Below are 26,994 nucleotides of genomic sequence, written 5' to 3'. Positions count from 1 at the left end.
TTATCCCCTGGCTGTCCCCATGCCGTCCCGTTGTCCCCTCGCTGTCCCCCGTTCCCGGCGCAGGCGCCGCGGCCCCGGAAGGCGCGGGGCGGGTCCGGTTCTGGTTCCGGGGATGGCGGCGGAGCGGGCGCTGGCAGCGGGCCCGAGCTGCGCCGCCGGCCCGCAGGTACCGGGGCCGGGCTGGGCTGGGGAGCCGGGCCGGGCCGGGCCGTGCTGAGCCCCCGTTGTTGTTGCAGTGAGCGGCGGAGCGGGTGCGATGAGCGGCCGGCGCTGAGCCTGCGGACATGGACGCGGAGGCCGTGAGTGACACGGGCGGGACAGCGGGCACTGCCCCGGGATACTGCCCCGGGATACTGCCCTGAAACTGCCCCGGACACTGCCCCGAAACTGCCCCGACACTGCCCCGACACCTCCTCCGAGCCCCGGCATTGCCCCGACTCCTCCTCCGAGCCCCGGACACTGCCCCGGGGGCCGCCCCAGAACCTTCCCCTGGCGGCGTTTCCCAACAGCAGCTCCCGGGCACTGCCCCCGCCCCTGTCCCCAGGCAGAGATGGCACAGATCTGTGCCTGGGGACAGATCTGTCCCCTCCCTGCCCCTGTCCCCAGGCACAGATCTGTCCCCTCCCAGCCCCAGCCCCTGTCCCCAGGCACAGATCTGTCCCCTCCCTGCCCCAGCCCCTGTCCCCAGGCACAGATCTGTCCCCTCCCTGCCCCTGTCCCCAGGCACAGATCTGTCCCTTCCCTGCCCCAGCCCAGAGGCTCTGTCTGAAGGGCTCATCGGGAGTTTCAGGTGTGTCAGCATGAAGCAGTGCTCAGGCACAGAACACAGAATGAGCTCCAGCAATAAATCGATTGTTGGGTGTGCTCTGGGCTCTTTGTGCTGTTCCCTGTGCAGGGAGGGCCTTGAGCTGTTCCTGCCACAGGAGCTCTCATGGGCAGAGCACTTCACTCTTTGGCTGCAGCTCAGAAGTGTCCTGAGAGCTCCAAACCAGCTGATAACCTCAGTTATCACCAGGTTCTCAGTTACAAGTGAAGACATAACAAGCCAGGGATCAGCCCCTGACAGCTGAGGAGAATTTCCAGTGTAATGAACTGCAGGGAGGGCCCTGGGTGCCGATGCTGACTGTGCTGTGTCCCTGCAGACCATCCCCATCTGGCAGAACAAGCCCCATGGCTCAGCTCGCAGCGTGGTCAGGATGATCGGCTCCAACCTGCCCCTGAAGCCCTGTCCCAGGGCCACCTTCGAGGTGAGTGTCCTCTGCCTGGGGGGCTGGGGGAGCTGGGCAGGACAGGGCACTGCCAGCACCTGCTGCTTTGCCCCCGCACATCTGCAGAGCTGTAGCCACAAAACCTGCACCAGTACAGTGAAGTTTAAGAGATTTTTTTTTTTTTTTTTTTTTGTAATTTATTTTTTCTTGAATTCTGTTCTTGCAAAGTGATCCCTGGCAGCTTGAGGAAATCCCTGCTCAGGCAGTGCCTGAGCTGAGGGAGAAGGAAAGGTGGAGCTGCTGCCCCAGGGTTTTGCTGTGTGACCTTCAAGGGGCCTGGTGCCCTCTGGGGCTGTTCCAGGACTGGGGATTCCCTGATGTCACCCTTGGAGTGGCAGAGGGTGGCACGTGGCCTTGGCAGCTCCTGGCCTGGATCAGGTGTCCCCTCCTGCCTCACTCACACAGCAGGGAGGAGCTGCAGCTGGCCCAGGGAAGCACAGAGGATTTATCTCCCACCTCCAAAACCTCAAACAATTGTACAAATTAAAGGAAACTGCTGGAATTGCTGCTGTGTGCCTGACAGAGCTGCCCACAGCACACCTGGGGCAGCTGCAGGAGAACAAGCACCCTCTCCTCAGCAGCATCTCCCCCTGCCAGGTGCTGCCAAGCGTGTCAGATCTGTACCTGGGGGATGTGCCCCCCGTGCCCACCCTGGCTGACATCGTGTGGATCGCAGCGGACGATGAGGAGACCTACGCCAGGGTCAGGTGGGTTTTCCTCTGCTGCTCCCTGGCACAGAGCTCAGGCCACACTCTGCTCACGTGAGCACCACTTCCAGTCCCCTCAGCGTCTCGTGTGGTGCCTCTTGAAAGACATTTTCCCCAGAGAGGGGAAAAAAATTTACAAAGCACCTGGAGAGGAATTGCTGTGGGAATTGCCAGGAGCCTGGGCCATGTCCTGCTCTGTGCACAGTAACCCCTCTCCAGGGGGTTTTCTGGCCAGGAAGTGGAAGGGTTGAGCTCTCCAAGGACTGACATGCCCTGGGCACTTGCAGGGATCCAGGGGCAGCCGCAGTTTCCTGTGTTCCTGGTGCTGCACAGGTGCTCTCTGCTCTCTGAGGGGACACAGAGGTTTCACTGTTTCCATGGAGGCTCTGCTGCCCTCGGGGGAGGCCAGGCTTTGTCCTGGACAGGTTTGGCTCAGGGACTGACAGTTCTGTGTCCCCAGAAGTGACACTCGCCCGCTGAAGCACAAGTGGAAGCCGAGCCCCTTCACGGTGATCCAGAGGAACGCCTCAGTGCCCAACCTGAGGAAGCAGGAGGAGAAGCTGCTGGCCCTGAAGAAGCCTGGTTTGCCAGCCCTGAGCAGGACCACGGAGCTGCAGGATGAGCTGAGCCACCTGCGGAGCCAGATCGCCAAAATCGTGGCTGCACAGTCAGGTAGGGCCAGGTTCCTGCTGGGGCTGAGCCCTGCCTCCCTCCAGGCCCCCTCTGGGCTGGTTTCCCAACCTTTGCTCTGCCTTTTACATTCTTTCCTCACTCCTCCATTGCTGCTGACCAGCAGGCATGGATCAGTATATACAGAACCAGGTATATCCTAAACTGCATTCAAGGTGCCAGAGTCTCAGTGACACTACAAAACTCAAATATACAAACAAGACCCAATTGTGGGGTTTTTTTTAAAGTATCACAGGTATTTTGTTTAATGGTTCATCTGATTTACTGTTGGGGCTGAGCCCTGGGTTCCTCCAGGCCCCCTCTGGGCTGGTTCCCTGCAGTTCCCTGGTTGGGTGCTGGCTCTGGGGGCAGCCCAGGAGCTCTGCTCAGTTTTACATTCTGTTGTGCTGGTTTAAAGCTGTCCCAACCCCTGGATTGCTGTGAGTTCATCCATCACCTCCTGTTTTCTGTTCCAGCCTCGGCCCAGCTGACCCCAGATCTGTTATCTCCAGGGAGCTCGAACGCCTCCTCTCCCGTTCATTGCTTTGGACCCTCTTTCCAGTCCACCACGTCCTTTGTGATCAGCGACATCACGGAGGAGGAGGCGGAGCTGGAGAGCCCCGAGGCGCCCTCGGTGGCCGAGCTGCCGCCGCTCTGCTCCGCCCCCGAGGGCCGGCCCGAGCCCCGCGACCCCGACGAGGAGGACTCGGTGTCCCTCTCCAAGGCCAGCAGCTTTGCTGACATGATGGGAATCCTCAAAGACATCCATAGGATGAAGCAGAGCAAAGACTTGTAAGTGCTTCCTGAAATTCTTCTGGAATTCTGAGTGAAATCCCTGCAGAGCCTGGGCAGGCACTGGGCTGGAGCTGCTCCCTGTCCTTCACTCCTGGGGGAAATGAGATATTGGTGACTCATTTCTGGGGGTTTTGCCTTTTTGGGACAGGAAATAATGGAGAATTTTTGTGGGGGAAATACCTCCTTGGAGCAGAGCTTGGTAACTCATTCCTGGGTTTTGTTGTTCAGGGCTGACTGCAGTGAGTTCAGTGCTCTGTGCCCCTCAGGAGCCAGGCTGAGCTGTCAGGCAGGAATTTGGGTCCTGTCAGGGCTGACTGCAGTGAGTTCAGTGCTCTGTTCCTCAAGAGCCAGGCTGAGCTGTCAGGCAGGAATTTGGGCACTCTGCAGTCAGTTTTGGGCACTCTGCAGTGAGTTTTGGGCTGTCTGCAGTGTTTTGTGCTGACTGCAGTGAGTTTTGGGCTGTCTGCAGTCAGTTTTGTCCCCTCAGGAGCCAGGCAGAGCTGTCAGTGAGTTTTGGGCTGTCTGCAGTGAGGTTTAGGCACTCTGCAGTGAGTTTTGGGCACTCTGCAGTCAGTTTTGGGCACTCTGCAGTCAGTTTTGTCCCCTCAGGAGCCAGGCAGAGCTGTCAGTGAGTTTTGGGCACTCTGCAGTGAGTTTTGGGCTGTCTGCAGTCAGTTTTGGGCACTCTGCAGTCAGTTTTGGGCTGTCTGCAGTGAGTTTTGGGCACTCTGCAGTCAGTTTTGGGCACTCTGCAGTCAGTTTTGGGCACTCTGCAGTGAGTTTTGGGCTGTCTGCAGTCAGTTTTGGGCACTCTGCAGTCAGTTTTGGGCACTCTGCAGTCAGTTTTGGGCACTCTGCAGTCAGTTTTGGGCTGTCTGCAGTCAGTTTTGGGCACTCTGCAGTCAGTTTTGTGCTGACTGCAGTGAGTTTTGGGCACTCTGCAGTCAGTTTTGGGCACTCTGCAGTCAGTTTTGGGCACTCTTCAGTCAGTTTTGGGCTGTCTGCAGTCAGTTTTGGGCAGTCTGCAGTCAGTTTTGGGCACTCTGCAGTCAGTTTTGGGCACTCTGCAGTCAGTTTTGGGCACTCTGCAGTCAGTTTTGGACACTCTGCAGTCAGGTTTGGCCTCACTGCACTGAGTTGTGTCCCCTCAGGAGCCGCCCTTCCCTGAAGCAGGAGGACCCGGCCGTGCTCATTGCAGAGGTGCTCAGGAGGAAGTTTGCCCTCAAGGATGAAGACCTGGCCCTGAAGGAGAAGTGATGCTGCTGCCCTCGGCTCTGCCAGCAGAGCTCTGCTCCCAAAAGCTCCTCCACAGTAGCTGCCTTCTCCTAAGGATTGAGCCTTTGCCTCTTTTATTAATCATGGTTTGTGCACGGACACTTGGTCAGGAAATTGGATTTGATGTGTTTGCCATGTGTTGTTCTATTTAAGAAAATCCTTTTTAAGAAGATGGAAGCTCTTTCCCAGCTGTGTTTTGGTGTTGGTGAGGATCTCCTGGAGTGCTGCTGGATGAAGTTCTGTGCTCCTGCACTTTTCCTTGGGTTCCAGTTCAGCCCTGAGCTGCAAGGACAGAACCAGTTCCCCTGCCCAGTTGGAACAGGACAAAGCCCAGTTTTTATCCTGAGTGTGGCACAGAGCTGAGAACCAGCTCCTGGGTGCTCCCAGCCTTCCAGGGCTGTTGGATCATGGTGGGAAAAGGGATTTTAATTCCCCAAATCCCCCCTGGCTCGGGTCTGAGGGATTTCCTGTGCCCTGGGTGTTCCTTCTCTCACAGATCAGCCACAGTTGCATGACAGAATGGCCTTAATTTCCTGCCAGTAATTTAATGTCCCATTAAAGTCCCTGTGCCCCCAGCCTGTGTTTTATTTCACCTCTCAGGGTCTGTTTATTGACCTGGCAGCCCAAGCAGAGCAGGGCAGGAGCTTGGCCTGGCTGTGGCTGCAGCTCCCCCTCACCCAGAGCTCTCCCCCAGCTCCACCTTCCCTGCAGTGCCCCCATGGCTGTATTTAAAATGTGATTTTTTTTTTCTTTCTATAAAATGGAGCCTTAATAAGACACTGATGGTCTGTGGGGTTATTGATGGGCTCGGGGTGGGGCTGGAATCCCAAATATTCAGGGGCTGGGGCTTTCTTCGTCCTCCTGGATGTCCCTGAAAAATTAAATCATCATCCCCACCTCCAAAACCAGAGAAGAAGAGGATTCTGTGGCAGAGAGATGTGAGAATGCCCATTTTTAGGGAGCTCCTCCCCTGCTGGATGCACCCAGAGCCCCTGGGTGCTGTGGGCACTGTCCCTGTCCCCACAGGGCCCCTCTGCACCAGGATTTGGGGGCTTTTGGTGGAGATGGAGCTCTCAGCACTCCCTGCTCTGGGAATGAGCTCCAGGGACACAGCCAAACCCTCAGAAACAAAACTCCAACTTTTATTTGGATTAAAGCAGCATCTCAGAGAACAAACAGCAGCTGGGGGCTGCACCGAGGGCTTCCCTCACCACTGTGAGCACCACAGAGCCAGGCTGGGCTCTCACCAGTGCTTGATGACCCTGTTCCCTTCTGAGTCCTGTGTGAACAGGGGCTCAGAGCCCAGCTCGGGGGGGTGCAGGGCCCTGGGGGGGCTGGGGGTGGCCCTGGAGGGGCTGGGGGAGGTCCTGACGGGGCTGGGGGAGGTCCTGGAGGGGCTGTCCCTGTCCCTGTCCCTGTGGGCAGTGACCCTGCTCGCCTGGCAGAGGAGCTGCCTGGCCCTGGGGCTGTCCCTGTCCCTGTCCCTGGAGGGGCTGCAGGTGGCCCTGGAGGGGCTGTCCCTGTCCCTGTCCCTGTGGGCAGTGACCCTGCTCGCCTGGCAGAGGAGCTGCCTGGCTCTGGGGATGGCCCTGTCCCTGTCCCTGGGGGGGCTCGGGCTGTCCCTGGAGGGGCTGTCCCTGTCCCTGTCCCTGGGGGGGCTCGGGCTGTCCCTGGAGGGGCTGTCCCTGTCCCTGTCCCTGTCCCTGTCCCTCCCTTGGCACAGGAGCTCCATGCAGGGCCCCGCTGGGGCCTGGCCCCGCTCCCGCAGGGGCTGTGCTGGCCCCGGGCTCTGGGGGGAGCAGCAAACCCCGCTGGGAGCAGCCCCTGGGGCCGGGTTTGTGTCCTCTGGCCCAGCTCTGGGGCAGGGCAATGCTGTCCTGCCCCCTGAGGCCGTTCCTGCAGGAGACACCCAGGGCTTGCTGCTGCCCCAGCCCCAGGAATCCCCCCCAGCCCCAGGGGAGGCTTTGCTGAGCCTCTGAGGCCCCACCTGGGGCTCCAGGGGTGTTTGTCCTGCCCGGGCTGTGCCCTGCAGGCCCTGCCCAGCCCCGGGGGGCCCCTCCTGGGCTCCCTCCAGCCGTGGCAAGGGCAGGATCTTCACCCTGGATTCCTCCCAGGGGGCAGCAGGCCTGAGGTTCTCTTTGTCTCTTTCATCTGCAAACAACAAGGAATTGGTGAAAGCTGAGCCATTCCCAGGGTTAACCACCCCCAGAGCATCCCTGCTGTGCCCTGAGTGTCCCCAGGGACTGTCCCCAGCACTGCCACCACCCCCAGGGGTCCCCAGAGCTGCAGCTGCAGCCCAGAGCCACCAAAAACCCCCAGAACTCCCCAGCTCTACCCTGGCCTCACACTGGCATCGAGCCCCATGTTTGCCTCTGAAACCATCCCATAGAAAATCCAAGTTTTGCCTCGGAAACCATTTCATTAAAAAATCCAAGTTTTACCTCGGAAACCATTCCATATAAAATCCAAGTTCCCAGGACCATCCAGCTCCCGCTTCCTGGGAGTTCCAACCTTTGCCCTGTGCCCCACAAAATGCCCAGCATTTTCTGCCCAGGAGAGGAGAGCTGGGTTGGTGAGGGCTGAGTACCTGGCTGGGGGCTGAAGAAGCTGAGGATGGAGCTCTGCCTGGAGCTGATGCTCTGCCTGGGGCTGATGCTCTGCCTGGAGCTGATGCTGTGCCTGGGGCTGATGCTTTCCTTGCTGCCAGGCTGTGGGAGCAGCACCAGGCTCTGCTTCCTCCCTGCAGCTCGGGTGGGTGCTCTGAGCGTGAGGGGCTGCGGGGAGAAACACGTGAAAAATATTAAATTAAATAGAAAACCAACTCTGCCCCTCTCCCAGCACTGTGGAACAGCTCACACCTTCATTATGCGGCATCAGAATGCTGGATAAGTCATTATCATTTGACAATAATTATTATTTATTAATAATTAGCAAAGCATCGGTCATTTGGGGTGGGCAGCTGTTCCACGGCTCTGCCACCCTCATGGCAAGAAGTTCTTCCCCACACTGAGGTGGAACTCGTTGTGTTTTGTTTTATTTTATGGCCATTGCTCCTCGTCCTGTCCCTGAACAGGGCCTGGCACCATCCTCTGACAGCCCTTGGGAATATTTTATGGTTTTTGGGGTCCCCTCCCAGCTTCCCCTCCCCAGGCCCCGAGTGAGCCCCGGGGTTCAATGGCAGCGCCTCAGCCCGGCCCGGGGGTCCCGGGGGGCTCCCGGTGCTGGCCCGACCCCCCCCGGTTCCCCTCAGGGCCTCACCGGCGCCCGGCCCCGCTTCAGCTCCGCCGTGTCCAGCCACACCCCGCAGGCCTCGGCCGGAGCCACGCCGGCCCCGCGCCGCCGCCTCATCCCGGGGCTGCCGGCGGCTCCCCGGGACCGGGCCTGGGCACGGTTCCTGTTCCGGGTTTTCCCGTTCCCCGGTTCCGGTTTTCCCCGGTCCGTTCCCCGGTTCCGGTTCCGGGTTCTTCCCCTTCCCCGGTTCCCGTTTTTCCCGGTCCGTTCCCGTTCCCCGGTTCCGGTTCCGGTTTTTTCCGGTTCCCGGTTCGCGTTTTCCCGCTCGCGCCGGCCCCGCCCTCAACACGCACTGCGCACGCGCCGCCCGCAGGAACGGACCAATAGGAGACGAGAGGCGGTGCCATGTCTGCCCCGCCCCCTAAGACGCACAGCGCACGCGCTGCCCTAGGGAACGGGCCAATGGGAGATGAGGGGCGGTGCCACACCTGTCCCGCCCCCTAAGCAGCACTGCGCACGCGCCGCCTGCGGTACGGACCAATGGGAGATGAGGGGCGGATCCAGATGTGGGACGAGACCACGCCCATACGGGACCTGCCCTCTATAAGGGATTGTGGCGGCAGGGCGTCTGCAGAGGAGCGGGAGCGGAACCGGGAGCAGGACTGGACCGGAGCGGGGCCGGCGGGGGCAGAACGGCCCCAGCTTTGCCCGGATCCACGGCGGGACATCCACACCCGCCTGTTCCCAGCCTGACCCGGTGCTGGGGCTCCCATCGCACCAACCCCTCCTCTCCCCGCACCTTCAGGGCCAGGGCCGTGCCCATGCTGCTCCCAGCGGGTAAAGGACAGGGCCTGGCACTGCATGGAGAGCTCTAAACAACTCCCTCAGCCCTACAGGAGGGGCCTGACGTGATGTTAAATTAATTTGTCACCTCAGTGGTTTAACCAGCCTCGCCTTGGTCCGTTTCCATGGTTTAGAGTCTGACAGGGACCAGATGGCCTCTCCTTATCTCGTGCTGGGAGCCCTGGCAGCCTCCCAGAGCCTTCCCAGCCCATCAGGGCACACGGACACTTTGTTCCAACTGTTTATTCAGAGCTGAACTGAACCCTGTACCATTCTATGAGCAAGCTGGAACTTAGGCTGGATTTAAAAAGCATTAAAAGCATTTCTCATTCTAATAGAAAGCACTTGCTGAGTAACAGTTCCTGAAGCAGCATCTGGGGGCTTGGGGCTGGGTTTGGGCTGAGCTCATTTTTTGTTTACTCCTCCTTGAGGCCCAGCCTGTTCCTCACCCTGCGGGCCATGTAGGCGGCTGTGAGGACGGAGCAGGTGATGGTGAGCAGGAACAGGGCAGAGAAGTCGTGAGCCAGGCCCTGCTGCAGGGAGGAGTAGATCTCCCTCCTGGACTCGTAGTCCAGCACCACGGCCTCGATCTGCGCCAGCGTGCAGAGCACCAGGAACACGTGGAAGATCTGGTGGCTCTGCCCCACGAAGTGGCACCTCCCGGGGAACCACTTCTCAGGGTAGGGGTGGGAGAAGAAGAAGGCGGCGAGGAGGAAGAAGAGCACCTGGCACTTGTGGTAGAGCAGGGCGGGGTCGGGGCGCGCGGCCGTGCAGATGCGGTGCAGCACGGGGCTGATGTCCAGCAGGTAGGCCAGCCCCGAGGGCAGCTCCTGGCACAGGCGCCCGGGCAGCGGGCAGCGCGGGTGGAAGCGGAACTTGGCGTAGCAGGAGCCGGCGCAGGACAGCCAGGCCAGCGCCGCCGCCAGCGGCAGGAAGAACCCACGGACCTGGCGGTGCCAGCCCGGCTCGATGGCGTAGTAGAAGTGACCCAGGGCGCTGCCGTACTGGTACACGGCCACCCCCACGTAGTCCATGAAGAAGAAGCTGTAATGCCAGAACTCAGACTTGGCCTGCAGCAGGTGGGCCAGGCTGCTGAAGGTCAGGTAGGTGATGGAGGCGGCCAGGATGATGAGCAGGGGCCGGGCGTGCGCGTCCTGCCCGAAGTCCACGCGCTGCCAGAGGCGCTGCAGGCGCAGCAGCAGCACCAGCGCGGCCGCCAGGTGCGACCACACGTTGACGGCCTCGTTGTGCTGCTGGAAGAGCGTGGAGAAGTAATAGCGCCAGGTCTGGCGCACGGGCCGGTAGCCGCCGTGGATGTAGGGCTTCCAGAACACCGGGGGCACCTCGGCGCTGCTCACCGTGCCCAGGGACAGCGGCGCCAGCAGCCCCGGCAGCTGCCTCATGCTGATGAGGAGCTGGCTCAGCTTCTGCGGCACCACCGTGGCCATGCTGGGGCCAAACTCCACCTCCTTGTTACCTTTGGGAAGGAGAGAAAGTTCTGCTGTGGGGTTTTAATGCAATAATTGTCACAGACATCTTTTATGGAAAATCCTTTCTTTAGGATTTTTCCTCCTGAGAAGCTGAGAGGCCTCAGGAACAAAATGTAACCAATGGTTATCTGCTGCTGTGGAATGCAACAGGTGCATCTGGGATTGGGCTCATGTGGTTGTTTCTAATTAATGGCCAATCACAGTCAGCTGGCTCAGACTCTCTGTCCCAGACACAAACTTTTGTTATTCATTCTTTCTTTTTCTATTCTTAGCCAGCCTTCTGATGAAATCCTTTCTTCTATTCTTTTAGTACAGTTTTAATGTAATATAGATCATAAAATAATAAATCAGCCTTGTGAAACATGGAGTCAGATCCTCGTCTCTTCCCTCATCCTCAGATCCCTGCGAACACGGTCACAAATAATCAACAAGCAGGGGGTGTTTAAATGCTCTGGTTGGGGTTTTCCTCAGAATCCCCAACAACAGTGACAAAAAGGAGGCTGGCGGGAGATTTAAGAGCCCCTGAGGTGCCTCTGCTGTGGGGGCAGCCCCAAGGACACGAGGCTGGGGTTAAATGACAATAATGAACACACCAGACACAGCAGTGCCTGCCTCACCCCCCTCCCTGTGGTTTGGGAACTGCTAAACAAACCAAGCATCCCAAACAAAGCTCCCACTGCAGATTCCCCCTCCTGTAAACTGTTTGCAGTGTCTGTCCTTACAAATACCAACAAGTAACAGAGGCTGCAGCTCCTGTGTTTGGAGTTTTACCTCCTTTTTTTAGCTTCTGATTTTCCAAGCAGCTTCCCACATTGTGGCCCTGTTACACCACTGAGGTCCAGCAGAGTTATCTTTGTGAGCAGGAATTTCCATATTTACTTTTTGGAGCTGCTGTCCTTACCAGGAGCAAGGCAGCCCTGCCAGCTTCTTCAGCCTTTTCATAAAAACTTATTGAGATTCTTTACCTGCTCTTGCTCAGACAAGTCCTGAAGAAAACCTGGTTCACGTCCAGCTCCAGTGCTGCTCTGTGCCTCACCCCCAGACCAGTGCCCTCATTTCAGGGACAGGAAAAGCTCTTCAAAGTTTGGGAACAGGAGGAGGTGGGGATGGGACTGTTTGTTTTAAAAACCTCTGTAATTTCCTCATCAAAGTTAGGCTGTAACTCATTCCTGCCTGAATCCAAGGGGCACAGATGCAGAAAGAAAAACAAACCAGGCTCTTTGCTGCTCCATTTCCCTCCCAAGTGCCCTTTGCCCACCTGGCCGGGTTAGAGAGGCCCGGCTGGGGCAGGACCTCACCCCGGCCACCCCAGCCCTCCGCAGCCCCTGCACCCTCCCCAAAAGCCGCCACCTTCTGGGGCTGCCAGGGGAAATTCACCCCCTGAACTTCCTCCGGCTCGGAACCGCAGCAGCCCCGAGAGGGCAAAAGCAGAACCTGCCCAGTTCGGCGGTTGTGCCCCAAATTCCGCGGGCAGCTTGGAGCAAACGCTGCCCGGAGAACTTGCCTGGGTGCCGGGGCTGCCTCCGGGCGCAGGGCAGGGGGCTCAGCTTTCTCTCAGCTCTCTCAGCTCTCTCGGCTCTCAGCTCGACCCCTCCGCAGCTCCCAGAAGGGAAATTCCTGCGGGAAAGGCGGCCCTGGGAGATGCCGTGGCAGGAGCAGCCCGGCCAAGGGAGCGGTGTTTACTGCAGCTCCTCCAGAGCTCGTCGGAGCAGGATTTCATCCGCCGAGCTCTTCCCAGCTACCGAGCCTTGAGCAACGCTCCGTTATGACGGGAGCGCATCCTGGAAATCCTTCGTGTGCCTCGTACTCCAAACAACAGCCTGCGCCTCCGCAGAGCTGGGCTCACGCTGCCTCAGCCGCCTGGCGTTTCCTCCGCAGCGCTTCCTTTGCCCGGCAGCATCCACCCCACCCGCTGGATTTTTCTGCGATGATAAAGACTCGCCCCCGGCTGTTTACATCGCTGTTTGCAGCGGCACAGCCTCCCAAAGCCTCCTAAAGCGCTCACAGCGCTCATTTTCCAACCAAACCACCTCGGGTTTTCTCCGGCTCCGATCAGGCCCCGGTCCACCTGAGCCCCCGCAGACCCTGGGCAGCCCGGGATGGTTCTCCCGCCCCTGGGATGGGGATGAGCCGGGGTTTGGTTCCCGTCCCATCGTGGAGCCCCCTGGGACCCCCGGCCCCGCCCCGGCACCTGCAGAACGGCCCCGTCCGGTCCGAACGGCCCCGGCCCGGCCCCGCCGCCTCCTCCCGCCCGGGGGTCCCGGGGGTCGCGGCCCCTTGGAGCTGCTCCGAGCCGCTGCTCCTCCCTTTGCAGCCCCGACACGGCTCCGCATCCCTCCCTCCCTCCCTCCGCGGCTGGAATAAGTTGTTGTTGTTGTTGTTGTTATTATTAATAATTTTTTTAAGGAACCGTTTCCAGCCCAGCTCTCCCCAGAGGGACCCCGAGTTCTGTTTTCCTGCCCTGCTCATTCCCTTCCCTTACCCCCCCCCCTCAGGTCACTGCTGTCCAATCCCTCCTCCCACCCCCCAAATCCCCCCGGAGCCCTCGGGGACCCCCGAGCGGGCCCTGCAGCCCCGCTGAGCCCAGGCTCGGCAGGCACGGGCAGCAGAAGGAAGAGGAGGGAACAGAAGGCCCCGCGCGAGCTCTGACAGCTCTGGCAAGCCTAAACCTCACATTTAGCATCCATTTGGGCTCCAGCACCATTTGGGGTTTGGCAGAGCTGCCATTCTCCTCCCCCACGTTTGGGAGAGAGGAGAAAAAACCCCACATGGCATCGGGGACACTTTCCTCAGCAGGTAACTACATTAAAATGAAGATCTGGGGGGTTTTGATTGCTGATTGTGCCTCATTTTGTACTCAGGAGCTGCTCCAGGGCTCCCTCAGCCTCCATTACGCAGTGCCAGGTGCTCAGCCGCTCTCCTGGCTGCACTCACAAGCTTTGAGACCAAGTTCAGCCCTGTTTTCCTGCCCTCAGCCTGTGGGGCAGACCCTGACCCCATCTCTGGGCAGACTCTGACCCTATTCCCAGACAGACCCTGACCCCATCCCCAAGCAGACGCTGGCCCCATTCCCGGGCAGGCCCTGGCCCCACACCGGTGCCCTCAGGTTCCTCCCTCACCGCCGGGCCATGCCGAGGAGCCCCGAGCCCAGCAGGGAGCAGCACCGCCTCTCCCGTCCCTCTAACCCTGCCGCAAATCGCTCAGGGCAGGGCCAGGACCCACCGTGGCACTGCAGGGCTCTGTCCCGCTGCTCCTCTGGGGTAAGAATAACGCGGCAGAGCCCAGGGGGACACGGGCAAAGTGTCCCGAGCCGAGGCTCCTTCTCCACCACAGCCCAGAGCAGAGTCCAGCGGGTCAGGACTCCCCGGGTCCCTTAGAAAAACCAATTCTCTACGGATATTCCACCTTCAGCTGCTCTGGGTGTGGAGTTAAACTGAAAACAAACCCGGGAGCCAAGGACAGAGGAAGGATTGAGGCCAGTGCCAGCAGTGCCACCTCCAAGGAGCTACGGCAGCCCCAGGGTGTTTTGGGGAGGGTGGTGGTGCCTGCTCACACGCCCATTGCAGCCCAGGTACCTGTGGGTATCCTCAGGGGCAGGGTTTGGGGTACAACACAGCGATTTTGTTCCAAATCCACCTGGAAAATCATCTTTGCTCAGAGCCCCTCCCCTTTCTTGCAGGCAGAAGGAACAAACAGAGCGGGCACAGAAATTGTTCTTCTGCCCTGAGCCCTTGGGGCAGCCACGCAGGTCCTGCTGGCCCCTGTGCCACACACGTCCCCCCAGAGCCCTGGGCAACAAGGGCCGTTTGTTGGATGGCCCAGCAGCACAAACAGCCCCAGCTGAGGTGTCCCACAAAGCCCCGATTGTCACAGCCCCAGGCCAATGCCCTGGCCCTGCACCCAGCCCTGGCTCCTGAGGAAGGCAGGCAGATAACAGCACTGTGCAGCTTTATTGAGTCACTTGTTACAGCAGGATTTTAGCAGACTGGACAGTCAGAGATTTTTGTTTGAAGTGTAACAGATATTCAGCATGGAACAGTTACCAGAGATTCCTTGCACAAAGGTCTTACAGAGCTGATACAGTACTCGCCATCAACCCAGGAGCGAGTGCACTGGCGTAGAAAAGGATGCAACAAGAAGAAAAAGCTACACTGGAAAGACAACACTTTAGAAAAGTGACACATGGAAGGTCTCCCCTCTAGCCCCCAAAGCAAGTGTACAGTTTGGATCTAATTTTACAGTTCTACATCAGTTTCTAAGAAACGTAAAAAAAAAGAAATATATATATAACCGAACCAAAACCAAAGATAAAACCACTGGCCAGTACAGTCTTTGGATATTTGGAGGAGGGGGAGAGTCAGTTGCCAGAGCGGAGTCAGTCGGTCTCGGCCTCACCAGGGTCTTTGCCTTCTTTGTTCTTTCGGACCTCTTCCACATGCTTGTCCTGAAAAACAGCACAGAACTGAAAACAGCAGCACGGGAGCTGCAAAACGGCAGCACAGGGGACAGGGGGCTTGGGGGACAGGGGGCTCGGGGGACAGGGGGCTCGGGGGACAGGGGGCTCCACACCACTGAGGGGCACAGAGGCTGCCCCAGCTCCATCCCTCCTGCACAGAGCTGGAATGCTGCAGATTCCCCACCTGCTGAGGGCAGCCTCCTCCTCGGGAGGATTTTTTGGGAGTTTTTTCCCTGCTTTTGCCAGCAGGGAGCAGGGGCAGCTCCCCGGGCAGGGCTCCACACCCACCTTCTCCCGCAAGCGCTCCAGCTTGGCAGCCATTTGTGCCTCACGGTTCTCTTTGTTGGCTTCCATTTTGTGGGTCAGCTTCTCCTCTGCCATTTTGCTGAAGTTGTTGTTCTCCTCGATGGCTTTCTGCAGCACCTCCTTCTCGTGCTCCCTCTTCTCGGCCAGCTGCTTCAGCACTTCTGCCTCGTGGGACTGGGGAGGCACGGCCAGCAGTGAGGGAGCCCCAGGGCTCCTGGGCTGCCACCCTCCCTCAGAACCTGCACCTCTCACCACATCTACCTGCAAAGCTCACTTTCTGGCATTGCACACCTTGTTAAATGGGGTTTTTCTGGAGAGGGAACATGGATTTGGGTTTTTTGATGTTAATATTGAAGGAACTTTCCTTGAAGATCCTCCCTTCTCACTGAGATTCAGGTCAGGCTCACTTCAATCAAAGCCTCGCCACCCTCGAGGGTTCCAGGCTGCACCCCCAGCCACATCTTTCATCACTCAGACAATTTATTCCCCAACTTCTCATTACACATTCACTGCTGCATTTTCTGGGAGAAAATTCATCTGTTCTGGTGTTAAAAGACAAGAAAAACAGCTTCTTCCTGAAAGAGCTGCCCCTCTCAGCTACGTTCCCTCCCAGTTTTTCTTCAGAATCTCTTTGGAACCAAAACCATGACCACAGAGCTTCATGAGAGCCCCAGGGATTCATTAATAAATTCCATTAAAAAAAAACCACTTATCCCAAGAAACAAATGAAAGAGAGCCCCAAACTCTGAGAACTGGTGGAGCAGAGCTCACTTCAGCTGCTCCAGCTTTACCTTGCGTCTCTCCTCAGCTGCTTCCAACTTCTTCTGGATCTCCTCCAGGGACACATCCTTCTTCTTGGGGGGGGACAGAGGGAACTCTGCCACGGCCTCTTTGGAGCGGGGGCTGAGGATCAGCTCAAAGGCCTGCCCAGAGGCTCGCTTCTCCAGCTCCTTCACCTGGATGTCTGCGAGAGCAGGGAACAAAGCCACAAAAACGAGTATTGAGTGCAGGAACTGCCTCGGGTGACGTTAAAAACAGCCTTGCAAAATTCAGCACCACCAAGTCCCCTGAGGAAGGGCAGCCAGGACAGGAGTTTTGTTTTCAGCACAGCAATACTGTTAAAAGTGTGGAAATTTCCTTTGCAACCCTTGCTCGATCCTGCATCGCCCGAGCACCTGCTGCTTTAATTTGGCCATCAACATCCCAAGCGGTGAGAACAAGTCCATTGGCTCAAACCAAAAATCATTCTCCACCCAGTGACAAACCTGAGGATGAATTTCCAGGCGTTTGCCTGCAACCTGAGAGAGCCAAGAAGGGAAAAAAGGGTTTTTGGAGAAATGTGCAGGCAGGGCTGTCTCCCCCAGCCCTGCAGGGTGTCAGCTGCACCCGCGTGGTCCCCGAGATGTCTCGGTGACAGCCAGCTCTGCCGAGGGAGCAGATGGCTGCAGGGAGCCCATCTGCTGCCAGACTCCTCTTTTGGGGTGTTTTCACAACCACCCAGCTCCAGCAGCCTCGCCCAAGATGGGAGAAAAGCCTGCTGACAGTGGCTTATTTCACTAGATTTGGGTTCTAAGTTATTCCTGAAGAAATTAGGAGGCAACAAAAAAAAAAAAAAAGACACAAGAGCATTTAGCACAGGATTCTACCTACCAGAAGTAGCCATGGCCAAGAAAATCAGAGTCCAGAAGCCAAGCCTGGGAGAAGGTCAGTCAGGTGGGTTCCTAGGTAACAAAGAGATGTGCCTTTCAACAGCCAGCACAGGGATCCTGCTCCTTCTAATAAGAACTGCTGAACAGAATTAGAGCTGCTGAACAAAAGGCAGACAAGGTAGGTCACTGCAGTCAGTGATTCCAGGCATTTTGTGCAGCTGATGGACAGTGCTGGGAATACTGGAGATGCTATGGAATTACTGGCGTTGCAGGAGCTGGGTGATATTCGAGCATCTTCAATCTGTTTTATTCCACCTTAAGGTACTCGAACAAAGACCCCCGTTTTAGCATGGGGCTGCGGGGATTTCACCGCTCTCACACATATAAAAGAGCTCGCAGAATACAAAAATGACGCACCACAGGACAGCACAGCTAGGATTCCTGCCACTCCCGAAGGATCTGAAATGTGCGCAATCGAGCTCATTTAAAATTCGGTTTTAATTGCGCAGCTCAAGTCAGATGCTTCACACCGCGGCAGACAGCGAGGGCGTACACCGCCCAGCACACCTCGTGAAAACGGGGCGCCGTAAAAAAATGCCAGAAAAAGGTCTAGGATCCGTTTAAATTAAAATCAACAAAAAAGGGTTTTTTTGGGGGGGGGTGGAAGGGGCTCGGATCGGGGGCCGGGCGGGGCCGGGGAGCGGAGCGGGGACCGCGCGGCCCTGGCCCCGCCCCCTCGCGGCAGCAGCCAATCACCGCCGAGGCGCCAGCGGAGGCCCCGCCCCCGGCCCGCCCCCGCCCCTCCAACCGCACCGAATTCAAACGGCTGGGGAGAGCGCGCGCGCGCCCGCGCGAGGGGGCTCGAGGGAGGGGGCGGGGCCAGCGCCAACATCCGGGCACCTGCCGCCCCCCGCCTCAGGTGCGGGGCCGCCCCCCCGCCCCCCGCCTCAGCCCCTCAGGGGCGAAGGGGACGGGGAGCGCTGGGCAGCGACACCGGGACAGGGCGCTCCGACAGGGTCCCCCACGGCTCGATGGCGTCGGGGCGCGGCCGCCCGGATACCGCCCCTTCCCCACTAACAATGGCGGGGAGGGGAGGGGGCGCCGCTGCCGCGGGTAGGGCGTCGCCCCTCGCTGAGGGACAATAGCCAGCCCCTTCCCCTCCGCGATCGGGGCACGGGGGGAACACGGACGCATACGAGGAATCCCCCCCATTGTCTCCCTTCCCTTTGTCACCGCAACGCTCCAAAACCGGGCGGCGACGCGATGCCCGCGAGCGGGGACAAAAGCGACCCCCGCCCCGAGCGCCCGAGAAGCGCCCCGCAGCCCCCCCTCACCTTGACACCCACCCTGGGGACCCCTCCGCCGCCCGTATCAACGGGGCGCCGCACCCCCGTGAAGCACCGACACTTCCCCCTGTCCTTCCTCCAGCCCCCTCGAGACGCGGAGGGTGCGGCGCGGGGGCCCCCGCGGCCGCGGCCCGCCCGTGCCCGCTCCCCCGTGGCGGCCCCGCCGCGCACCCACCTGCCCGCGCCGCCGCTCCGGCCACACTCCGCTCGCGCCCGCCCCGCCGTGCACAAAAGCGCCAAACAAAGGCACGTGACCCGCCCCGCCCCGCCCCGATTGGCCGAGCCAGCCGGCACGTGCCGCCCGCCGGGGAGGGGGGGGGCTGTGGGGGGCTCGCGCCCACCCCCCACGAACGCGCCCCCCCGCCCCCGGCCGCGCGGGGCATGCCGGGAGTTGTAGTTCGCCCCCGGCAGGGGGCGGCGGCCCCCGCGCTCGGCCCGGGCCGCACCGGGGCTGCGGGGCCGGACCGCGACGCCCCCCGGCCGTCAGGGACCCCCAGCGCCCCGCGCTGGGACCCCGCTCCTGCCCCCGGAGCGGCTGGGATTCCCTTTGTGTCTGGTGGGGTGGGCAGGGGCGTCAGGGCCTGTGCTGCGGTCAGGGATGTCCGGCCCGATGGGGGGAATGGTCAGAGTGGAGCTGTGGCTGGGGTGAGCAGAGCTGCGGCCACCCCACGGCCATGGTCATGTCAGATCCATGGTCACCTCATGGCCATGGTCATGTCAGATCCATGGTCATGTCAGAGCCATGGTCACCTCATGGCCATGGTCATGTCAGAGCCATGGTCACCTCATGGCCATGGTCATGTCAGATCCATGGTCATGTCAAAGCCATGGTCACCTCATGGCCATGGTCATGTCAGAGCCATGGTCACCTCATGGCCATGGTCATGTCAGATCCATGGTCATGTCAGAGCCATGGTCACCTCATGGCCATGGTCATGTTAGATCCATGGTCATGTTAGATCCATGGTCACCTCATGGCCATGGTCATGTCAGAGCCATGGTCATGTCAGATCCATGGTCACCTCACAGCCATGGTCATGTTAGATCCATGGTCCCCTCAGAGCCATGGTCACCACAAGATCGTGGTCACTTCAAATCCATGGCCACCTCAAAGCCATGGTCACCTCATGGCCATGGTCCCCTCAAAGCCACGGTAACCCCAGATCCGTGGTCACCTCAGAGCCACAGCATTGAGATCTCATAGACATGGTCACCGAGGAAAGGGCACGGCCACCTCAGGGCCACCATAACCATAGAGCTCTTGGTCATCACCAAGACGACCACTGAGTCCCTTTGGTCATCTCGGGCTCACAGCCACCACAGAGCCACCACACCCACAGCATTTGGGGGCCAACCAGAGCAAACCCCAACTGTGCAGATCCCATGGAACGGGCACGGTGGCTCCACAGGGACCTTCCCCTCCTCAGGACACCCCTCTGGAAGCTCCTCACTCCCAAAACTGCTCCCAACAAACTCTCTCCGTGCCCACGTGTCCCTCACCAATCAATCCCGTGGTGGTTTCCATGCTCTGGCCACACCAAGAGTCAACCCACACAAAAGGCAGATGGACACACAGCACAATCCTCCACTGCAGCCTCCACACCCTCAACCCCAAAAAAATCGATTTTCTGCGACCCCCCCTCGCCAAGCACCCTCCTAAACCCAACGATTTCGCACCAAAAAGAGAGGGCTCCTACCTTTGAAGGTTAATATTGTGACAGAAAGACGGGGAGCTTTCAAAACAGAGATTATTTTAAACGCTGGCCCTGGTTTTTGCTGATCTGACGTCTATTTCCATGGAAACCACATCCAGCCGCCGAGCTGCTGGAACTGGGAGAGGCACGGTGGCCATGGAAGAGCCATTTTCCAGCAGGGTGCTGGAACCTTTTTGTGGCACTGCCGGGATCCCAGACCCCAAATCTGAAACCTGAAACCTGCTGGGCATCACTGCTGGAAGCTCCAGCCCAGGGAAATCCCATCCCTGTCACCCCCAGCACACACGGAAAACATTGAGAGCTTGGATGGAACGGTGCTGGGGGCAAAGCAGCCCCTGCCACCAGGCTGTGATGGACTTTATTTTAATTTATTGATAATTTATTAATTTATTAAACGCTATGGGGGACAAAGCAGCCCCTGCCACCAGGCTGTGATGGACTTTATTATCATTTATTAACCATTTATTAATTTATTAAACACTATGGGGGACAAAGCAGCCCCTGCCACCAGGCTCTGATGGACTTTATTTTAATTTATTAACCATTTATTGATTTATTAAACGCTGTGGTGGACAAAGCAGGCAGCAGCCCCTCCCACCAGGCTGTGTTGGACTTTATTGTAATTTATTAATTAATTATCACCCGTGCAGCCCAACAGTGGGGTGGGGTGGAGGCTTTAATATTAATGCTTTTGAGTCAATCAATGAGCTTATCCTGGGATGATCCCCGGATTTCCCAGAGGAAATGAGGGTTCCTGGGCTCGGGGCTTTTGGGATGTACCTGTGTGAGGGCCTTGAGCAGTGCTCAGCCCCGGGAGGGGAGGAGGAAATTTCCTTTTCAGCAAAAAAAAAAAGAAAGAAAAAAGAAAAAAAAAGGAGGAAAAAAAGGAACAAAAATAAAAAAAAAATAAAGGGGGGAAAATAAATTTAAAAAAAAAAGGAAAATAAAAAGAAAAATTTAAAAAAATTTTTAAAAAGACCTGTCTGTAGCTTACCTTCCTTGGCAGGCTAGCTTAAAAGCCAAAAATATTTCCTTCGGGTGAGAATTCTCTTATGTAAGAGGAAACTTATTGACAGAGAGGATTTGGGCCCTGCTCTCAGCTCTGGGATTTTCCATGCCCCATCTCTTGGGATGAGGCTCTCCCCCAGCCCCTTCAGCTCCTGCCACTGCTGGTTCTGATCTGAGCCACAATCTCTGAGCACTGTTGTGATACAGAGAGGAGCAAGAGCTCCCAGCAGGTGGAAAGACGCAGAGAAAATCTCATTTTTTGGCCTTGTTGCAAGAGTGGTTTTATTTTTGGAGCGTTTCATAAACCCTGTTGTTTATGTGGCATTTATTTTTGTCTGATCTCGAGGAGAATGGAGTGCATGAAAAGCTTTTATTTAATTTGCATTTGATTTGTGTTTATTGACACATTTTACTGCGGTTCCAAACAGACTCTTCCCTCCTCAGCATGTGGCTGGGGCAGTTTTTATCTACTGGGTTCCTTATCACCAACAAAAGCTTTTTAATTTTTGCTTTAATTCCAATTTTACCACTAAGAGAGCAGGCAGCAGTGGCAGAAGCATCCCCCAACACGTCACATTTAGCCCCAAAACGGGTTGGAGCAGAAAAACCACCATTTCAAGCCCAAATGTGACATCAGAACGAATTTCTGCCGGATGAATTTCTGCCTTTTGAGGAAAATAAAGGATCCCAGCAGGAGATACTCCCAGAGAAAAAGGACAAAGGCTCTGGAAATCAGGAACACGAGCAGTGGCCCTGGAGAATCGGGGCTGGTGATGGCAGCACCCACCCCAAACGTGTCCCTGGGGGATCAACCCCACCAAAAACCCAACCTGAGCCCCCTCAGCTCCACCCCAGCCCCTCCTGCTCGGGGTGGGACCCCAAAATCCAGAGGGATCCTGCTGGGTGTGAATGTGGGACGTGACGCGAACAGAGTCAGCCCGGAGATGAAAGGCTGTGCTCTGATGCGCTTATCAAAACACCCCACAAAGAGACTGACACAATTAGGTGACAACTCAGCCCACGGCAGCTCTTTTAACTTGCAAAAATATTTAATCTCCAACAGGAAAATGTGGTTTCTGGGTGTTCAATTGCCAGCCTAAAGCGCTGGTGCTGGTGCAGGCAGTGACAGCTTATTTGTTCATCAGAGGATGTTTTAGAGCACCTGGGTTAGTGATACTGGCAGGAGCCCCGAATTAGCAAAGTTTATTTTAAAACTAGAAATGCAATGTATTATCTGACCTGAGTGGGTCACTTGGAGAGATTTAATAACCAGGAGTTATCCAATTTATTAATTTTTAAAGGAACTCAGAGGTGGGGAAGGGCTATGAGATCTCTTCCAATCCACTCAATGATCTCACAGGTTTTTTTCCCCAACCTCAAAAATTCTTGATCTTCAGATAAAAATGCATTTTAATCCAAACACAGCCCAGGAGCCCACGGAACTGAAGAGCAAACCAAGATTTTTAGGGAGTGCCTCCCTCACAATGAAAGCTTTTCCACAGGCAGGAAACGTTTAAGGTAATTGATATTTGTTTACTGGAGGTGTTTAGGCTGGTACTATATTTATGCTGAAAAACACCATTAACAAAACGTTCCCTTCGGAATAAATTTGCACTTCCCAACGCGCTGTTGGAAATAATTGAATTTTTGCGGCTCAGACGGGTTGTGGTTTTTTAAATTTTTTTTGAGAAATTCACTCGAAATCTGTTCATTCCTCCCTTAAATGAGAGGAGGAGAAGCGCTGAGCACAGATGGCGACCACGCCTGCAGCCACAGGGACGGAAATATCAATTAATTGCTTTGATATTGGGGCAACAGAGCCCCGAAATGCCCCGTTCAGCCACGGGACTGCAGTGCCTGGTACCCAGATCCTGGGGGCACGGGGGTGCCAGGGCTCTGGGGCACGAGGAGAACATCAGGTATCGCTGGAACAAAGACAAAGGCTGCAGGAGCACTGCTTCCCTCCTGAAAAACACCCAAACACCCAGAAAGAGCGACCCTGAAATAAGGGTTGGTCACCATGAGCAGCTCAGGCCAGCGCAGGTGAACGTTCCCATCCCTGCAGGTGCATTCCCAGCATCTCCATCCCTGCAGGTGTGTTCCCAACATCCCCATCCCACAGGTGTGTTCTTGACATCCCCATCCCACAGGTGTGTTCCCAACATCCCCATCCCTGCAGGTGTGTTCTTGACATCCCCATCCCACAGGTGTGTTCCCAACATCCCCATCCCTGCAGGTGCATTCCCAACATCCCCATCCCACAGGAGTGTTCTTGACATCCCCATCCCTGCAGGTGTGTTCCCAACATCCCCATGCCACAGGTGTGTTCCCAACATCCCCATCCCTGCAGGTGTGTTCCCAACATCCCCATCCCACAGGTGCGTTCCCAACATCCCCATCCCACAGGAGTGTTCCCAACATCCCCATCCCACAGGAGTGTTCCCAACATCCCCATCCCTGCAGGTGCATTCCCAACATCCCCATCCCTGCAGGTGTGTTCCCAACATCCCCATCCCACAGGAGTGTTCTCAATATCCCCATCCCACAGGTGTGTTCCCAACATCCCCATCCCACAGGAGATGTTCTCCTGCCTAGAGCCAGCACAGCTCCCTGTGGGTGCTGTCCCCACCCTCCCCGTGCCCCCAGACCCATTTTGGGAGCCCTCCCTGGCTCCCAGCCACGCCCTGAGCCATTTCTGTGCACACTCCCCACCCTTCCCGAGCTCACAAATCCCCGTTTCCATGCGGAGCACGGAGCCCTCCTGCTATTCCAGGCAGCCCGTGAACATCTCAGCCCAAAAATACCCGAGCTGTGAGCCCAGCAAGCACCAGGGGCCGGGTGGGAGAGCAGGGCAGGGGCAGGGCTCGGGGTCTGGGCTTTATCCATGCCCTGATCCCATCCCCACAGTGCCAGGGCCATCCCCTGGGATGCTGCAGAGGGTTTGGGGTTTATCCATGCCCTGATCCCATCCCAGGACCAGCCCCTGGGATGCTGCAGAGGGTTTGGGGGTTATCCATGCCCTGATCCCACCCCAGGACCAGCCCCTGCCCCTGGGATGCTGCAGAGGACACGGGGGGATCCTGACAAACACATGGAATAGCCCCGCACACAGGAGCTATGAAATATTCAACAGCCACAGAACATTCCAGCACAATGGGTCTTTGAAAACAGAGGAGAGGGGAAGATGAAGAAAAGCTGGGTATAGCACTAATTATCCCCCAGCTCCTAATTAGTTGCTTGAATTTAAAATATGGGTTGGGCCCCAGCAGCAGCTCAGCGAGCCCATTGTGCTATTAATACTTCCCTGGCGTGATATGGTTAAAAATACTCCCACCCTGTCAAGACAAAATGTGGCTTGGAAGTGTCACGAGGGGAGGAGTTGAGGGATGGAAATCCTCTTAAAGGAGCACGGCTTCCCCAGTGTCAAATAAACAAAATGAATGGGCTCGTGACAGCCCCCACGCCGAGCCTGGCCCCACAGAGGGCAAACGTGCAAATAATCCTCAGTGCAGAGCTCCTGGGCCACCCGAGATCAGGGCAGCTTTCCCTGGCACAAAGGGCAGGAGTGTTTTACTTCCCAGGGGCTCTCCTGCCTGGGGAACAGGTGGGTTTGCAGCTCTCGGGTGCCTGGGTGCTGAAGTTCTGGGCAAAAGGCAGAATTTCATAGTGGCCAGCCCTCCTCACACCCAGGGCATGCAGGAGAGCCCAGAGCAGCTGCCAGGGCTGATTTTTCCATGTCTGTATGGAATATCCCATATCTGTATGGAATACCTGTAGGTATTTATGGGTGGGATCCACCAGACACCGGGGGCCTCTTCCCACAGGATTTGTGAGCCAAGGGAACGAGTCTGGGGTGGGGTTTTATGGATCAATCCAGATCTGTATCTCCACATTTCAGATGCTCTCAGGACGAGGAGCAGCTCCCCCCCTGTCTGCACTGACAATCCCACATCCAAAGGGGTTAACTGCTGCTCCCTGCCCCTGGAATCTCGGCAATACCAGCACAGAAACAATTCCTGCACTTCACATTTGCCCCCTGCTTTCTCATCCCTTTTTTTTTCCCCCCCACCAATGTGAGCCCCTGATAGATCAATACATAAATTAAAAGACAAAAGAACCCGACACATCCACTGTGGCTGCGAGAACAGACCAAGCCAGACTTTCTGCTGGAGAAACATCCATCTTTTATACAATAAACCAGCAATCTGCTGCTCCACGCCAAAACCAACACCCTCAGAGGCACCCTCGTGTGATGGGCAACACAAGGGCTTTGTTTTAATTAAATTGAAAATAAATAACCCCCCCAAAACAACGCCCATCAAGGCTTTGTGTGGTGAATGTTGAGAGGAGGGGCGAGACAGCCTGAGTGGGTTTGGGGGCTCTGCTGTCCCCCAGGGAGGGCTGGTGGCAGTCTCAGCACCAATTCTGGGGTGAAAACATGAGCTAAAGGGTTAAAAAGGAGGATTTGGGGTCCCCCAGCTCCCCAGTTTCCTCTGGAGGGGAAGGCAGGAGCATCCACAGGCTGAGCTCAGCCTGTGCTTCCTAACATGGGGGAAAGCTGGAGCCCACCCAAAATGCACCATTTCCATCTGTCCCAGGGGCTTTTTCAGAGCACAGACACCTCACACAGCCCCTTCCCTGCCTCAGTTTCCCTCCTCAGCCCTTTCCCCCACCCTGCTCGTTCAGGAATCATCCCTGGGGTAGTGAGAGGTGGCTCCAGCCCAAAACGGGGCTGAGGGAAAACTGCTGAAAAAACGAATTGTGCCCCAAAACCCCCTTTGGGTGCTGCTGGCTGGGGGCACAGGAGCCCCCCTGGGCTGTGGGGGTGAATTCTGAGGGCCAGGGCAGGGGGAGAGCCCTGAGCCTGCAGCTCGGAGCTGCTGCAGACCCCGAGGGTCTGTCCTGCCCCAGCTGCCAGCGTGGGAGGAACTCGGGAAGATTTAAATGTGATTTAAATGTGGAGCTGAATCCCTCGTGACTGGGAGCATGCAGGCTCCTCAGCTCAGGGATGAGATGATAAAAATTCACTTCAGAGAGCGAGAAAACTTGGTTTTCCTCACCCAGGGCAATGCTGGGATTTTTTTTCCAGTGGAAAAAACCCAGCATGAGAGGGAGTGAATCCCCACCAGCCAAAGGGATTTAGGAAATTCTGCTCAAGGAGGGGCTGCCTGGGGTGGCTGCACTGCACCTGTGCCTTTGGGGCTGGACACAACCCCAGAGCTCCCACTGGGCTCAGCTGGGAGGGCCCTGCACCTCCACGGGCTGTTGGGAACCCAGGCCTTGATATTTTCCTTAAAAACACAAGAAAAAGTGGGGAAAAAAAAAAACCCCAACAAAAACCACGAGAGCCGTACGGTAATTACAAGGAGCTTTAACACGAGCCTGGATTTGCATTAATTAAACCAACAGGGAAGCTCCAATGGAGCAAATGAGGTTTTCTGTAGATGGCGGCGAGGGCTGGAGCTGGAATTTGGGGTTTGAGCCCTGGCAGGGGGAGCAGGAGGCTCTGGGCTGTGCTGACACCCTGGGATTGCAGATTCCAGTGGGAAGCTGTGGTGGGAGAGCTCAGAGAGGCCGTGGGGAAGAGGAATGTGTCCATTCAGAGCCCAGCCCTGCTGCAGGCACAGCTGTGAGGGGAATATCAATGGGCAGCAGCGCTCGTTTTGTTTGGGGCTGGGGTTTTTTTTATCAATGTTTGAAGCCATGGGTTTGAGTATGGGAGCAGGGCTGGAAGGGAGCCCTTGGGGTGCCATCCTGCAGCTGGGGGCTCCCAGGGCTGACCCCCAAAGGAACAGGGCTGGTGTTCCCTCCCCACATCCCTGAGAAGCAAAAATCCCTCTGGGTCTGGGGCTGTAACACCCCAGAGCTCACAGCCAAAGCCCAGCTGAGCTGGTGCTGCAGGTAAATCCCTCTGGGACAACCTTGAACTCCTGCCTCGTGCCACAGAACCTGCCAGGGTGGCTCAGGACACCCTGAGAGCCCCGATGGGGATGGTCCCAGACCCAGAGAACAACCCCAGCCCCTTCCTCACCATCCCAGACCCAGAGAACAACCCCAGCCCCTTCCTCACCCATCCCAGACCCAGAGAACAACCCCAGCCCCTTCCTCACCCATCCCAGACCCAAAGAACAACCCCAGCCCCTTCCTCACCCATCCCAGACCCATCAGAGCAACCCCAGCCCCTTCCTCACCCATCCCAGACCCAGAGAACAACCCCAGCCCCTTCCTCACCCATC

The 26,994-nt window shown here is 57.3% G+C and overlaps 3 protein-coding genes and 1 long non-coding RNA gene across 6 annotated transcripts; 1 reads left to right on the top strand and 3 right to left on the bottom strand.

Moving 5' to 3' along the window:
• The first annotated feature begins 74 nt into the window (after nucleotides 1-74).
• MTFR1L (mitochondrial fission regulator 1 like) lies at nucleotides 75-5,491 on the top strand. Its single transcript, XM_054648316.2, has 7 exons — nucleotides 75-166; nucleotides 237-299; nucleotides 1,143-1,247; nucleotides 1,866-1,975; nucleotides 2,436-2,647; nucleotides 3,121-3,436; nucleotides 4,591-5,491. Exons 2-7 carry the CDS (start codon nucleotides 285-287, stop codon nucleotides 4,694-4,696), a joined length of 864 nt encoding a protein of 287 aa, XP_054504291.1. The 5' UTR covers nucleotides 75-166; nucleotides 237-284; the 3' UTR covers nucleotides 4,697-5,491.
• Nucleotides 5,492-6,384: 893 nt separating this feature from the next.
• Nucleotides 6,385-8,270, bottom strand: LOC143695602 (uncharacterized). The gene is made up of 3 exons (XR_013184989.1): nucleotides 7,973-8,270; nucleotides 7,302-7,488; nucleotides 6,385-6,865 (listed from the first exon to the last, which is right to left on the bottom strand). It is a non-coding gene; the product is annotated as an uncharacterized LOC143695602 (long non-coding RNA).
• Nucleotides 8,271-9,016: 746 nt separating this feature from the next.
• On the bottom strand, nucleotides 9,017-12,573 carry PAQR7 (progestin and adipoQ receptor family member 7). 3 transcript variants are annotated; one of them, XM_077189581.1, is made up of 2 exons: nucleotides 12,470-12,573; nucleotides 9,017-10,265 (listed from the first exon to the last, which is right to left on the bottom strand). In XM_077189581.1, exon 2 carries the CDS (start codon nucleotides 10,234-10,236, stop codon nucleotides 9,205-9,207), a length of 1,032 nt encoding a protein of 343 aa, XP_077045696.1. In that variant the 5' UTR covers nucleotides 10,237-10,265; nucleotides 12,470-12,573; the 3' UTR covers nucleotides 9,017-9,204. The 3 variants fall into 3 exon arrangements, with proteins under 3 accessions (XP_077045696.1, XP_077045695.1, XP_077045697.1); XM_077189580.1 differs by lacking the exon at nucleotides 12,470-12,573 and adding an exon at nucleotides 11,783-12,438; XM_077189582.1 differs by lacking the exon at nucleotides 12,470-12,573 and adding an exon at nucleotides 11,244-11,593.
• A 1,636-nt stretch (nucleotides 12,574-14,209) lies between these two features.
• Nucleotides 14,210-18,298, bottom strand: STMN1 (stathmin 1). Its single transcript, XM_054648317.2, has 5 exons — nucleotides 18,211-18,298; nucleotides 16,691-16,761; nucleotides 15,832-16,004; nucleotides 15,023-15,214; nucleotides 14,210-14,722 (listed from the first exon to the last, which is right to left on the bottom strand). Exons 2-5 carry the CDS (start codon nucleotides 16,701-16,703, stop codon nucleotides 14,654-14,656), a joined length of 447 nt encoding a protein of 148 aa, XP_054504292.1. The 5' UTR covers nucleotides 16,704-16,761; nucleotides 18,211-18,298; the 3' UTR covers nucleotides 14,210-14,653.
• Between the last annotated feature and the right edge of the window lie 8,696 nt (nucleotides 18,299-26,994).

This window comes from Agelaius phoeniceus, chromosome 22, assembly GCF_051311805.1.
Source record: "Agelaius phoeniceus isolate bAgePho1 chromosome 22, bAgePho1.hap1, whole genome shotgun sequence".
Classification (NCBI taxonomy): domain Eukaryota; kingdom Metazoa; phylum Chordata; class Aves; order Passeriformes; family Icteridae; genus Agelaius; species Agelaius phoeniceus.
This window is presented reverse-complemented; position numbering and strand designations above follow the sequence as displayed.

Excerpts from the sequence above, each read along its gene's own strand:
- PAQR7 (XM_077189581.1), bottom strand. The coding sequence starts at position 10,236 with ATGGCCACGGTGGTGCCGCAGAAGCTGAGCCAGCTCCTCATCAGCATG.
- STMN1 (XM_054648317.2), bottom strand. Across the intron at positions 15,215-15,831 it reads CAGCTGAGGAGAGACGCAAG|TCCCACGAGGCAGAAGTGCT; the intron begins GTAAAGCTGGAG and ends GTGCCTCCCCAG. Across the intron at positions 14,723-15,022 it reads TGGAGCGCTTGCGGGAGAAG|GACAAGCATGTGGAAGAGGT; the intron begins GTGGGTGTGGAG and ends GCTGTTTTTCAG.
- MTFR1L (XM_054648316.2), top strand. Across the intron at positions 1,976-2,435 it reads GAGACCTACGCCAGGGTCAG|AAGTGACACTCGCCCGCTGA; the intron begins GTGGGTTTTCCT and ends CTGTGTCCCCAG. Across the intron at positions 2,648-3,120 it reads AATCGTGGCTGCACAGTCAG|CCTCGGCCCAGCTGACCCCA; the intron begins GTAGGGCCAGGT and ends TTTCTGTTCCAG.